The sequence below is a fragment of the Pogoniulus pusillus genome, chromosome 6 (assembly GCF_015220805.1).
Source record: "Pogoniulus pusillus isolate bPogPus1 chromosome 6, bPogPus1.pri, whole genome shotgun sequence".
In the NCBI taxonomy this organism is placed as follows: domain Eukaryota; kingdom Metazoa; phylum Chordata; class Aves; order Piciformes; family Lybiidae; genus Pogoniulus; species Pogoniulus pusillus.
Genome location: NC_087269.1, coordinates 38,036,256 through 38,050,992, shown reverse-complemented (window position 1 = coordinate 38,050,992; position 14,737 = coordinate 38,036,256). Strand labels below are relative to the sequence as shown.

Here is a 14,737-nt window from a genome sequence, read left to right as displayed (position 1 = left end):
GAGCAGACACTTTCTATACACCAAAAAAAGACATCCTAATAAAATACAGCCAGCTTTGGGCTGGAAGCTATTGCTGTTTAATAGCATATACAGACACTATAGAGCAGATTAGAGAAGGAACTGGGGAAGAATGCCTTGGCCAATCAGAAGTTCCATAGAATTCCAGATGGGTAAATTGTGATTATTGCTGCTGAAGCTTTGCCAGGGTTTAGGAATTAATACCTTGATGATTCAAAGACAGGGAAGAAATTAGTAATGCAGAACACTACTCAGTGTCGTGTCTCGTTGATGAATGCTTACAGCAACCCATAAGCAAATGCTTCTCTCTCATTTAGAGGAGAGAAATAGATTTTTAAGAATGCCTTTCTTTGGTCACACAGTGACCCAGCAGAACTTGATGTCCAGCTGGATTTAGAAATTAGCTAGCATCTTTCTGTGTGGAGGATAGTGCTCAGGATGCAATTTGGGAGTTAGGCAGGGAATATGAAATTTCTTTCTCTTGAGGTCATTTCTACCTGAGCCCTGTTTATAAACCTCCTTCATGTCTTCTTTTTCTGTGCCAGTCTTGAAGTACTTGAAGAGCAGTCTTCTTGTTCTGTGATCTCACAGATGCAGTTATAATGACTAATTCACACAGAATCACAGAATGATCAGGGTTGGAAGGAATCTCTGAAGATCATGTAGAGGAACTGTCCTGCTTGATGCCGTGTAGTATCAGAAATCCTATTGCAGCACTCAAAGGTCATCTGCCTGAATTCCCCACGCTGAGCTGAAAGAGAAGCCTTAAGCCAGTAGCTGCTTCAGCAAGAGGAATTGAAAAGATTATTGGTTTGAGTTGGAAGAGACCTTTAAATGTCATCTAGTCCAACCTCTCTCCAGTCGATAGGGACGTCTGCAACTAGAGCAGGTGGTTCAGAGACCCAAGCCAACCTGACCTAGAATGGTTTCTAGGGTGGGCATCTGCCACCTCTTCAGGTAAACTGGGCAAGTGTTTTACCGTCCTCAGTGTAAACAGTTTCTTCCTTCTCTCTAGTCTGAATCTCCCTCTTTTAGTTTTATGCCATCACCTCTTGTCCTGTCTCAAAAGACCCTGATAAAATATCTGTCCCCATCTTTATGACTGACCTTTTCAGATACTGAATGTTTGCAGTAAGGTCTCCCTGGAGCCTTCTCCAGGCTGGACAATCCCAACTCCCTCAAGCCTGCCCTCACAGTAGAGTTGTTCCAGCCCTCTCATCATTGCTGTGGCCTCCTCTAGCCCTGCTCCAAGAGGTAAATGTCTCCGCTGTGCAGAGGTCTCTAGAGCTGGCCTCAGCACTGCAGGTGGGGTCTCAGCTGCACTGAACAGAGGAGCAGAATCCTCTCCCTCCACCTACTGGCCACAATTCAACCTCTTATCAACTTGGATTACTTCAGTAGCTCAGAGGAATTGACCATGACCTAAGACAAAAACACCATCATGGCTTTTATGTGGTGACTTGTCTGCTGTATACAGGATTTTTGGTTAGGAGGCAGCACATGAAGCCCAGAATTGACATACCCTGGATTGCTCCAAGAAACATGTGGAGCAAAGAGTTGTATCTCTTTCTGAACCTCTTTTCCCTCTTTGCTGTAGGTTTCATGGATGGGAAATCTTTGAGAACCTCAGAAAGCAGGTGGTATTGCTGTAAGAATAGTATTTGGGGTAGTAGAATGAGTTAAACAGGGATCCACTACTTAATATAGCTGAGCTTCATTCTTCTGCCCCACTGTGCAATATGTAATAATCCATTTTGATACTGCAAAGCCTCTTTCATCTGACAGAATTGATGCTTGCATCAGCATTTGGTTTGAAAGGTATCATGTGCACCTCAGATTATAATGAACACTTTCACTCTGTGGCTCTTCTTGCAAAAGCATTTCACCACGCTTTTGTTCGTTGCTCTTTGCCACGAGTGCTCAGAAGCATACACATCGTGACTCCACTCACAGTGGCAATGCGTCACTGAGAGAGTGGAAGACACATAAAACACAGCTATCATTTTTGCTCTGCAGAACAACACTTTAGAAGAGAAAAAATTCCTTTGAGCCATTGCTTCATTTAAAGTATAATGTGTTGCAATGACAAACAGACAGCTTTGATGGTTCCTGTTCCACTCGACCTTGGCTTTGTAAAGCAAAGTTTTGCTTCTTCATATTCCATCATTATTGAAAACCATGCATCTTTGCTCTGTTCTCTCTGTAACAGGGGAATTATTGTATTTGAAAACAAAAGCTATGTCCTGGAACCATTAGAAGGTGCTACAAGTGAACACAAAATCTATCAAGCAGAGAATTTGAAAATAACCCCAGGATCTTGTGGCCACCAGCTGGACATCTCTGCCATGGGAGCTGATGGCAATGATACATCACACCATTCTCAAGCTGGCAGGGTAGGTGGATGATGCACTTTGATGTTTGTGGTTTGCTGAGTACATCTCCGGTGGTACTTCTGTCTTACTGCCTTGGTTGCAAAGAGTGTCTACGGACCAAAACATTAAACCAGTTTCTTTTGACATTGTGTGCTTAAAATTAAGCTTGTACTTGAGTGATTTGCTAAAGCTTTAGAACTTTCTCTTGATCCTGCAGGTGCAATTTTCACTGTACTTTCTTTTTTTGTAATGAGATGGCACAGAAAAGTGTATGGGCTCATCTTATAATAATATATTTTGGTTCATCTACTGTTCTAGCCAGAATTTAAGACCCCAGAGGAGCACTGAGCAAGGTCCAGAAAAAACTGTTGGCCACCCAAGGTGAAGAACATGATAGCTGTGATGCTTTACTAGTACTAGGGTTTGAACTTTTACCTTTACTTTCACTAGAGAAGTATTTTATGCAGGCAAAATAAATTCTCACCATATCATTTTACAGATGTATTATATGCAGGAAGAAATGCACTTAATGTGAAATGCATCTACCTAATGGAAACTGCAGAAAATTAAATGAGCTAAATTTCATGAAGAATAAAGTCTGTAATAATTTCAGCTATATATTGGAAGAGGATTGTAGAAGAGTCTGGTTCAGCTGCTCAGAAATTACACAATGACACAAATCTGCCCTCAGCATTTATTAAATGTCTCATATTGGGATTTATATTTGCATGTACTACTAAGACTTTGCATCAGGTTAATTGTTAAGGAAAGTAACACAAATTACACTCCTAGATATTATTTATGTAATGAAATTAGCTTGGTTTACACTAAATATTGCATCTAATGAATTAGCCTTTGTCTTACATCTAATGCATTTGACTTTGTCTCAGGGGAGGTTCTCCTTCCCCTGTATTATGCTCTAGTGAGGCCACATCTGGAGTACTGGGTCCAGTTACTGGCTCCCCAGCTCAAGAAGGACAGGGAAACATTGGAGAGAATCCAACAGGGGCTATAATGATCCTGAGGAGGTTCCTCTCTGTGAGGAGGAAAGGCTGAGAGACCTGGGACTGTTCATCCTGGAGAAGAGCAGATCAAGAGAGGATCTTCTTATTATTTAAACAGCACTGTATAAGTTGGATGTTAGGAGGAAGTTCTTGCCAGAGAGAGTGCTTTGCCATTGGAATGGGCTGCCCAGGGTGATGGTGGAGTCACCATTCCTGGAGGTGTTGAAGAAAAGCCTGGATGAGGCACTTAGTGCCATGGTCTGGTTGACTGGCTAGGGCTGGGTGCTAGGTTGGCCTGGATGATCTTGGAGGTCTCTTCCAACCTGGTTGATTCTATGATTCTAAAGGGCAAGTGTTGAGAGGATGAGGACAGATATTTTCCAGTGATGACTAGTGATAGGACAAAGGGTAATGGGCACAAACAAGAACCCAGGAGGTTCCACCTGAAGTAAAAACTTATTTGCTGTGAGGGTTTGGAAGCAGGCTGCCCAGATAGGTTGTGGGCTCTCATTCTCAGTAAACATTCCAAGCCCACTTGAACATTGAGATCCTGGGCATCTGCTGGGAGTGACCCTGGTTTAGCTGGGAGGTTGGGCTAGCTGATGTCCAGAGGTCCCTTCTAACCCCCACTGTTCTGTAATTTTACAAGTTCAGTGTATTTCTAAAAAGGTGTGTATGTTGAAAACATTGGAAAAGTACTTTTCACAACCTTATTAAGGTTTCCCCAAAATCTTTGTGACTTTTGACTGAATGTCACTGGAGTAATCAGTTCAACACCGAGAAACTGAAATAAAATGTATGCACACAACTAGCTGCTACAATCAAATCAATTTTGCTATTACCCTCTTGGTTCTCACATTTTGTTGAGGGTTTCAACTACGTGCCAGAATTCACCTTAAATATCTGAAAAATATGCTTGCTGTGGTTCAGTGAACATAATTAGAAACCTGTCAACAGTCACATCGTAAGGATAGGTACAATTTATATATAAAATGAGTATGTTGGACACACTTCTAATGTACCAACTCTGAAAGTTGTCAGATGGAATGTGTGCAGTGAGTTTTCCCATTTCAGTGGTGCCATCAACTAAGTAGACTGTGGGGATGTACTGAATAAAGATGACCTGTAAAGTGTGGAGGCACAAGGCTGCTCCACATTGCACTGTGTGACAGAAATAAGCAGAAATCTAGTCCCAGGTTCAGGGCATGATGAACATTTTTGATGTTTTGACAGGTTTGGAGGGAAACTTTCTGATGGGGTTTTTATTCGTTTGGTTTTGTTTGGCTGGTTTTTTTTTCTCTGACCCTTCACTCAGATACCAACACTGAATTCTTATTGAGCAGAGATGAAGTGCAAGATCAATAGAACACAAAGTTAGACTAGACTTTGGGTTGGATTTAAATACAGGTAAATGATGGAACAAACAGTAGACTCAGACTCACAGATACAAACATGAGTTTTAATGGAGCAAGTCATGTCATGAGCTTGAGTTTCACATCACACAAGGACACGGACTGAAGGCAATTCTGAGGAGGCAACAAAGCTAGTGAAGGGGTCTGGAGAATAAGTCTTATGAGGAGAGGCTGAGGAAACTGGAGCTGTTTAGCCTGGAGAAAAGGAGACTGAATGGAAACCTTATTGTTCTTTACATCTACCTGAAAGTAGGTAGGAGTGAGATTGGTGTTGGTCTCTTCTCTCAAGTAGTTACTGATAGGACAAGAGGAAATGGCCTCAGGTTGTACCAGGGGATGTTTGAATGGAGGCACCGTCCCTGGGGGTCTTCAAGAAAAGACTGGATGAGGCACTTAGTGACATGGTCTAGTTGATTGGTTAGGGCTGGGTGCTAGGTTGGACTGGATGATCTTGGAGGTCTCTTCCAATCTGGTTGATTCTATTCTATGAAAAAAATATTATGAATAAATTTGTTCACTGAAAGCTTGTCAAACATTGGAACAGGCTGCCCAGGGTCACTTCTCCTGGAGATGTCCAAAATGTGTAGATATGGCACTTCAAGACATGGTTTGGTGGGCATGGTGCTGTTGGGCTGATGGTTGGAGTCAATGATCTTAAAGGTCTTATGCAACTGAACTGTCTCTGTGATTTTTTTGTAGAAGGTCTGTACAGAGATGTTTTGTGCTGCTGGAATTGGGTCTCCATAAATACCAGGTCATTTCATAACTTAGTGGACCCTCAAAATCCATCAGGGAGTGCCCTTCCCATGAAACTCCTTTGAGATAGGATCATTGAGAAAGCAAGCCTGATGTGTAAGCCGACTCTTACATTATGACTTCTTCTCTGTAGCCATAGAGGTCTGGAGCATCTCTGCTGTAAGGACAGGCTGATAAAGTTGGGGATGTTCAGCCTGAACACCTTCATGTGGCCTTTCAGTACTTGAAGAGGCCTATAAAGAAGCTGGAGACAGACTTTTTACCAGGGCCTGTAGGGATGATGGTTTTAAGCTAAAAGAGGAAGATTTAGACTAGAAAGAAAAAAAAAGATTTTTTTACACCAAATGTGGTGAGACAATGGCCAAGGTTACCCAGGGAGGTGGTAGATACCCCACTCCTGAAACCGTTCCAGAACAGATTGGATAGGGCTCTGAGTAACCTGCTCTGGTTGCAGATGTTCTTTCTGACTGTCGAGGGGTTGGACTAGATGACTTTTAAAGGTCCTTTCCAACTCAAAGCATTCTAGTATTTAATGAAAATGAAAAGCATTTTGCTGGTGCTGGTGGACCACTGATCAGGGAGGCGAGCTGATGGAGGCAGTGGATCACAGACAACAGGAGAGGCTGCATCACTGCAGTGTGAATCCAAGTCAAGCCAGATGCCAAGCAGAGGAGCGTGAGGGAGGGCTACAATGGCGTGGGACAGCAGTTTTGTGATAGAGTCAGGTGTGGTAGAAGCAGGGAAGAAAGGCAGCAATCAATGTAACAAAGCATGTTGTCTCCCATCCTGTGTGTCTATCATGGCTATGTTACTGGCTCCTCATTTTAATTCCAAAGGATGAACTCGGGCAATGGATTGTGCATTGATGCAGTTGGCTGCAGGAGGGAAGCAGAAAGAAGTCACAATTAGGTCTATTTTTTAAATAACTGTTGTATCCAAGGAATGCACATAGCCTTTGGGCAAGTCACAGGAACACATTCGTTATGCAAGGCAGTCACCAGAGGCTTATGTGATTGTACCTTGCTGGCCAATTTCTCTCAGGCTATCTCTCTCCAGTCCAAACAGTTTTACTCTTGGTAAGAAGTAAATGGTTTAAATTGATTGATGTAGCAGAGCCCTTCTCGCATCTTTGTATCTGGATTTTCATGTCTCATCTTTTACTCTTCACTTGGAAGAAGGCTGCAGGCACCTTGGGGGTATGTCTTTGATCAGAATCAGGTTTCTGTTAGCCTTCTATTGCCTGAGAGATCAATTCTGTCACAAACAACACCCACACAGAGATTTGCTATGTGGCATCTTGCTCATTTTACAGGGAGGTAAAACATACTCTGTAGGCTCTGCTGAAGTCTACAGAGAAATGGCAAGCCCTTTGTATTGCATCTGCTGCTGTTGCAGGAGCAGCAGGAGGGAACTTGACTCTTTGGTGTTCTGGTTCCCACCAGGCACTGCTGTGATAAGCTGCCTTGTCTGCTCAGTGGCAGATGAGGCATGGGCATTTGCACCAAGGCTGTAGACACATCATGACCCCATTGTGATCACAGTTGCCTGTTGTAGAGCACAAGAAGCTCACAGATAAGCCAAAGAACAGGAGCATTTGTAAGAATATCTACCTGAACTCATTTGCCAGACCTCCTCATGAGTATAATCCTGTGAAGTGTTGGTGTCATTGATGTTTAGTTCACTAATGACACATTTTAGTATATTCTCAGTTCATAAATACTGTCCAAATGGGACTTAACTATTTTGCAGTTGTTGTAGTTTGAAGGCTGTGGAACAGTATTAAATATGAGTTTGGAAGTCAGAGTTACTAAAGGTCACATCTGTCACTTTCCTCTAAACACAATGATTCTTGCAAAACATTCAGAGTCATTAATCTGCTGATAACAAAGAGGAACACTTTGGTAATGTGAAGAAAGCTTTGTGAAACTTGGCTGGAAGGCAATGTCCAGCACTGACTCAGCTTAAGGGATCACACAGTTCACCTTGGAACAGTTTACTTTGGAAAGCTTTTGTCATGTTTTAGGTTACAGAGCATTGGTTTAATTCAAGACATCACGATCATTAGCAGGTCAGACATCTGCTTGAACTCCTTAAGTTCTGGCATGAAGATCAGATAGACTGCTGAGACTTCTTTTCCCTAACTGCCTTATTCCAGAAACGAGGGAGGAATGAGAGAATAAATGCTCAGCTGCTGTAAATCACAGAACTTCTACAGGCATTAATAGGTCACTGAAATCTAGGGTAGCAGAGGAGCTGTGTGCTGTGATTAATACCATTACAAAATCATTCCATTTTCTCCAGTGATCTCTTGCAGCTAAGCATTATGACTCTTTTAGATCTGCATTTAGAACAGCAAGTAGCATGGCCAGCTCTTTTAGATGAATATACAGATACAAAACTAAATGTATGCCTTCCATTCTTAAGAGTATTTGTTTGCTTCCCCAGATGCTGGCAGCTCATTCCGTGTTTTCTTCCTCAGTTTTTGTTCTGGGGTCTTTCTTCCTACATAATTTATCAGTTGACCACTTGATCTCTTCTCTGCTTCACTCAATATCCCTTTATCACTCATTTTTCTTAGTAGCCAGTTTGTCTATTGTGTGAAATGTTTGCTTAAAGTCATCTCATCGTTCCCTTAAGCGTGCCTTGGAAATAGCAAAGGTCTTTCTGCTAGAGAGGATTTTCTCCTGTGATGAAAGATAACACAAACATTTCATCTACAGAAAGCTGAAAGGTTGAGAGAGACTTTGCACCACTTTCCTTCTTGCCACGATCAAATCCTGGTTTGTTTTTTGTTTGGGATTTCTGTTTGTTTGTTTTTCCTTTTGTCAGTGCTGCATAGATTATTTCTGCCGTAGCATTTCTTTGCATTTCTGTTCTGTACAATAAGAAGAAAGAAAACAGTAAAAATGAATTCACAGTGAAATCTTTGGAAGCCTGAGATGTTGTGTATCTCCCCTTGCAAGCACTTTGTTGGACTTAGAGATGATTTCCAAGGTTCACTTATTGCAAACCCAAAAATCTGATTTTCATCCTTTTTTTTTTTTTTTTTTGGGCAGTACAAGCGGGAGACTCTGAAGACAACGAAGTATGTGGAGCTTGTTATTGTGGCAGATAATCGTGAGGTAAAAACACATCAACTTTAAAAGTCATGGGAAGCATGGGTTGGAAATAGGCCGCTCAGTTCAGCTACCTTGGTGTTGCAGGTCATACATTTCAGAGAGCAATGTGATGGTTTTCATTGAACCAGAATGGAAGGGAGGTTGGAAGAGACTTGGAAAGGAAGAGACTTGTAAAGGTCATCTAGGCCAATCCCCAAAGATTCTTCTCTAATTAAGACTAAGCAATGGAAGGCACAATTAAGACAAGACCACACTTAGAGGCAATTGTAAAATTTCTTGCAGTATCTCATAAGGAATTTCACTCTCAAATAACTGCGATATCTGGCAGTAACCAGAGAGACAAAACCAACTTCACTGCCCTAGGATCTCCTTGAGCTAATCAAGCCTTCATTGCCATTGACTCCCCTGTCAGTGAGACCATCACTGTTTGGAAGAAGTGGTAAGATCCTGCATTGCTGTTGAAGCAACACTTTACCGTCACATTGCATGACACACAACCACCTTCCTGATGGTTTGCAGAGAGAGCGCTTCAAAGCTGCTGCAGGATTGGCTGTAGAAATATTCCAGAGATAGAGATCTAACTTTTGGGTTGAAGTATTTTGCTACTTACATTTTTTCAAATGATTTCTGGTCTCCTGGAGCACTGCTGGTTAGGAAATCACTGTCACTCTATCACACTATCACAGCTGCAAGAGCTGAAATAGCTAAAAGAGCTTTTCCTTTCCTGTAGGATGGCACTTCCTGAAAGATCCCTATGTAAGACTTAAAGGGTTTTGAATCTCTTTGTAAGAATCAAAATCGTTCTTCTGCTTGTTCTGAGGCAGCCCATGAAGCCAAGAGGAGTCTGCTGATGGCCTTTAGTGACATGATCTAGTCAGTGTGGTGATGATAGGTCATAGGCTGGATTTGATGATCTCAGAGGTCTATTCCAGCCTCAATAATTCTGTGACTGCACTGTTAATTCCTGAACACTGCTGACAACACTGGCAGAGGAAGGTGGCTCTTTGGGGGAAAACTTGATCTTGTTTGTTATGTTTGATACATTGATCCTTTACATTCCAAGTTTCAGAGGCAAGGCAAGGATGTGGAGAAAATTAAGCAGAGGCTGATAGAAATTGCAAACTATGTTGATAAGGTAAGATCGTGAGCATTATTTCACTTTATACAAACTTACTATGCTTTCTGATGGATGTTGCTGTATTTCTTCTACCACAGCCTTTGACACAACTCCTTATCCATCTACCTTTCCAAGAGTTAACTCTCCTGCTTTCCTAAAATACTCCAGTATTACAGAGCAATGCTTCTCTACATTTGCTGGGAAGTGGTGGAGTTGCCATCCCTGGAGGTATTCAAGCAAAGCCTGGATGAGGCACTTAGTGCCATGGTCTAGTTGACTGGCTAGGGCTGGGTGCTAGGTTGGACTGGATGAGCTTAGAGGTCTCTTCCAACCTGGTTGATTCTATGATTCTAAGTAAACTTAAACCTTTCATACATTCTTTAACACACAAAGGGGTAAACTCTACTTTGCTATATATGGGATGTATATATCTGTGGAAACCCTACTCCTAAGGAGATGTAAAATTCAACTCTAAGATTTCATTAACCTGGGAAGAGGGTGGGAATAATCACATATGGAACAGCCCCTAGGAAAAGGATTATTTTGAGGAGCAATTTGGAGGACAAAGTCTTTTGCAGCAACAAGGAATGGTCCAATTGTAAGGCCAACAATAAAGAACTGCCATCAGAAGAGACAGGGAGGTGCTTGTTGCAAGCAAATTCAATCCGTTTATTGCATTCCAAATGTGTTTATATACCTTTCATCAGAAGGCTACACATTGCATTAAACTATATTTGGTTACATATACTTGCATTAGAAATTACATACTAATTGGTGTAGACATTCATCATATTCTCTCAGCAACACATACATTGTGTCTAAGCAGTCTAAGTCAGCAGAGATAGGTGAAAACCACAGGCTCCAGCCTTACATTTGTTTGTATGTGTTACACCAGTCTCTAAGGTCATTCCAACCTTCTATTTATCTTAACTCAGTACTTCTGAGCTCGTGCACTCTCACCTGTCCATGGCTTATGTTCCAGTGTATAATATTCAGACAATTCTATAGAATCACTACATTTAATATTACTATTCCCAACTTGTGAAAATATGGTCAAGATGGCTAGAAATAAAAATAGGCAGTGCTTAAGGAAGCAGAAGTTGGTGGCTGAGAGCAATAAAAGATGTGTTTGTTTGAAGTAATATCTTGACAATAAGCAACAGCCAGTAAGAGCCCTCTATGGGGCCTTTTGAACAGATTACATTTTATTTTTGTTTGCTGTACAGCCAGGAAAAAAAAATTAGGAGCCCACTACTGAAGTTATAACAGAGGGAGGTTTAATTTAGCTGAGAACTAATCAAGTGATACCTCAAGGGCAATAACTCAAGGAGAAGCATTCTTGATTAAAACCAAGCTGCTGAAGACACCTCTACCTCTTCTGTAATTGTCTCACTGACTTATTACTTGTGTTTATACGTTACCTGCTCAAAATTAATTTTGCATGTTGTGTTGTATTTGTGTTTCCTGCTTAATTTATTCTCATCAAATGCCAGTGTTAGCCAAGTGGCTGTAATGCATATAAACAAGACAAAGATCTAGTATATGCTTTTTTCCAGCCTATCAGCCAGATGTGGACTTGATCAATTCTTGAATCCTTCTTCACATGAATCTGATGTTAGAATTGTTATGTCTGCTTCATTGCTACGGCTGCTTCAGCTCGCTTCATGTAGCTGCTGTAGTGTTTACCAGTGGGAGAAGAGTGTATGTAGTCCACGGCACTTAAATCACTGGTTTTCATCTGCTGTGAGCAATATTCAATGATCCTGGCTAAATTTTCAGCTATTAGTTTGGAACACTGCTACAGCATGGCTACCTCTACCTCTTGAATGACACCGGTGCTACTGATGGAGAGCAACAACTTTGTTCAGAAGTAAAGGAATCATAGAATGGTTTGGGTTGCAAGAGACCTTTACAGGTCATCTAATACAAAACCCCTGTAGTCACCAGGGGCATCTGCAGCCAGAGCAGGTTGCTCAAACAACTTGACATGTAAGGGTTTCAGGGATGGAGCATCTACTTCTCTGGCCAACCTGGGTCAGTGTTTCACCTTCAGTGTAAAAAAATTTTTTCCTTCTCCCTAGTCTAAATCTTCATCTTTTATTTAAAAACCATCACCACTTTTTCTGTCTAAAAAGTCTATCCTCAGTTGGAGTTTTTTTTCTAACCCCTTTTAAGTACTGGAAAGCCACAATAAGTTCTTCCTAGAGCCTTCTCTTATCCAGGTGGAAGAACCTTGACTCTCTCAGCGTGGCTTCATAGCAGTGGGGTTCAAGCCCTCAAATTTTGTGGCTTCCTCTAGACCCATTCTGACCGGTTCATGTTCTTCCTGTGTTGAGAACACTACCATGAAATTCATGTGAAGGCAATTGCCCCATTTAATCTTGAAGGATAGTACAAATCTACGATAGGACACAGAGAAGTAACATATCTCTGGATGTCCTTGAATGGCTTATAGGTGTTTTGTTAGGTCAGAACCACCTTCTGTAAGTTGTAGACATATTTTGTCTGAGTCAGTCCTGACAGGGGTTGATTTTTGCCCCAGAGATGAGGCTATTTAAGCCTGTGCAAGAAAAGTTCACATTATGATTCTATTGAAATCTTCTAATACAATGTTGTCTAAAACAGGCTTTAAACATGCATTTCTATCTTTCTTTTCTCATTAGTTCTATAGGTCACTAAATATTCGAGTAGCCTTGGTTGGAGTGGAAGTATGGAATGACATGGATAAGTGTTCTATTTCTCAAGATCCTTTCACCAGCCTCCATGAGTTCCTGGACTGGAGAAAGCTAAAACTACTACCTCGTAAACCCCATGACAATGCACAGCTGATAAGGTAAAGTTAACACTGCATCAAATATTGGCTGGCATCTGAGGAGATCTGTACTGAATTCTTCCCCGGTTGCCAAGCTGTTGGGAGGAATATCTGTGCTCCTGAGGGTTTGTCTTGCCCCTCTGCAAACATCAAACATCAATGCCATTTGCAGGGGCCCCTCAGCAGATATTTCAGATGAATTTTCTCCCACAGCTCTGCAGTAGCCTTGTTGCTTGTACAACTTTCCTGAATACAGCTCATGTAGAAGAGTAGATGTGCAGTAAGCTGTTAAATACTCAGGATACAAATTTGCAAGTGCTTTAAGCTGGTGTTAGTCTTAATTGTTACTGAATAAGACAATTCTGCTCTCATCGTAAGGGCCCAAGATGTCTAAGCTAAGAAACCTGCTCATTAGCAGAAATACCTCAATGAACTTTGAAATGGTGCCTAAATTGGTCATTTTATTTGGATTTGTGACATAAAAATGAAATCATATCCAACTTTCACCCTTTTGCTGTTTTCTGTATTGAAGCAGTTGAATAAATATGCTCAAAGGAAAAGGACTCATAAAAAAAAATGTAAGAGAAGCTCATCTTTCTTGAACCAGGTATCATTTTGATTAATGAGCTATTCTTCATATTATACAGTTAAACAGTCCTGATGCCTTATTAATTAAAAGGAGGTCTTTACTAATTATGTAGATTTTCTTACATTATCTATATAAAGACAGAGTGAACTCTGTCCCCCAATGAGTTGGTCTCTGTGAATAATAATACCTTGTTGGTAAGGATTACATTCTAGGCTGTGTTACAGAAAGTGGCATATAAACTACATTGAAATCTTCCTGGAGATAGAGATATTACTTTTATGTTTGTATTTTTATTCCCAACTTCAGTCAGGGGAGAAAAATAAGAAAGCAGAGTCCTATTACAGCCATAAACCCCAAGGTTGGGGGTCAAATGGATCATTCTCATAACAGGGATGCTGTCATTGTAGTTTCAGCAAGTTGGCATGACTAAACTGTACTTTTCACTATCAAATCTGCAAATGTCTGGAGCTGACACATTTGAAATGGAACCTTTGTTTGAAATTGGCAGAAATACAAGTCTGAAAAGAATAGGGTGGTATCTTGGCTCTGAGAGGTGATTCTCTAATCCTTCTTCTCCCTCCTGCAGTGGGGTGTACTTCCAAGGGACCACCATTGGCATGGCACCCATAATGAGCATGTGTACTGCAGAGCAGTCCGGAGGCGTTGTCATGGTAAGTGGAAAAAGCACAGCTCTTGAAACTGGCCCAACTTGTGTGACGCTGTCTCAAATGTAGAATGGTTTAGGTTGGAAGGAGTCTCAAAGACCATCTAGTTCCAGTCTCCCCACCATAGGCAAGGACACCTCCCACTGGAACAGGTCGCTCAAGACTTCATCGAACCTGGTCTTGAACACCTCCAAGGAGGGAGCATCCACAACTTTCCTGGGCAATCTGTTCCAGTGTCTCACCAACCTCACCAGCCATGCTGGCTGCCACTTGCTTTGTTTTCCATTTGCTTTAGCAGAGCACCCTTCTGGAAGGGTCTCACATTCTCCCTAGTCCTCCTTTTCTCACTAATACACCTGAAGAAGTTCTTCTTGTTCACCTCAACATCCCTATCCAGGTTCAGTTCTAGCCATGCTTTAGCTTTCCTAACCTGATCTCTGGTGGCACAGACAATTTCTTTGTATTCATGCCAGGTTACCTGTCCTTGCTTCCACTATTTGTGGGCTTTCTTCTTTCTAGAATATCAACCCCATTAGTCCTGTTCTCTGTCTCAACATCATCCATGTCTACGTGCGCTTTTGCTTATAAATCGTGGAATCATTTTGGTAGGAAAGGGCTTCTAAGATCATTAAGTTCAATTGTCAGCCTAACACCAGTATGGCCATTAAGTTATAGAATCATAGAACTGTTTGGGTTGGAAGGGACCTGAAAGATCATCTAATTCAACCTCCCTACCATGGGCAGGGACATCTTCCACTAGACCTGGTTGCTCAAGGCCCCATCCAACCTGGCCTTGAACACCTCCAGGGAGGCATCCAAAACCTCTCTGGGCAACCTGTTGCAGTATCTCACCACCCTCACTGTAAAGAATTT

The 14,737-nt window shown here is 41.6% G+C and overlaps 1 protein-coding gene across 1 annotated transcript in view; it reads left to right on the top strand.

Moving 5' to 3' along the window:
- The window catches only part of ADAM12 (ADAM metallopeptidase domain 12), a 258,735-nt gene that overhangs the window by 167,649 nt on the left and 76,349 nt on the right, over positions 1–14,737 (top strand). Inside the window, exons 6-10 of the mRNA XM_064145307.1 lie at positions 2,228–2,411; positions 8,619–8,684; positions 9,745–9,816; positions 12,462–12,631; positions 13,786–13,870. Coding sequence (XP_064001377.1) covers positions 2,228–2,411; positions 8,619–8,684; positions 9,745–9,816; positions 12,462–12,631; positions 13,786–13,870 — 577 coding nt within the window. The remainder of the gene's footprint in view (positions 1–2,227; positions 2,412–8,618; positions 8,685–9,744; positions 9,817–12,461; positions 12,632–13,785; positions 13,871–14,737) is intronic.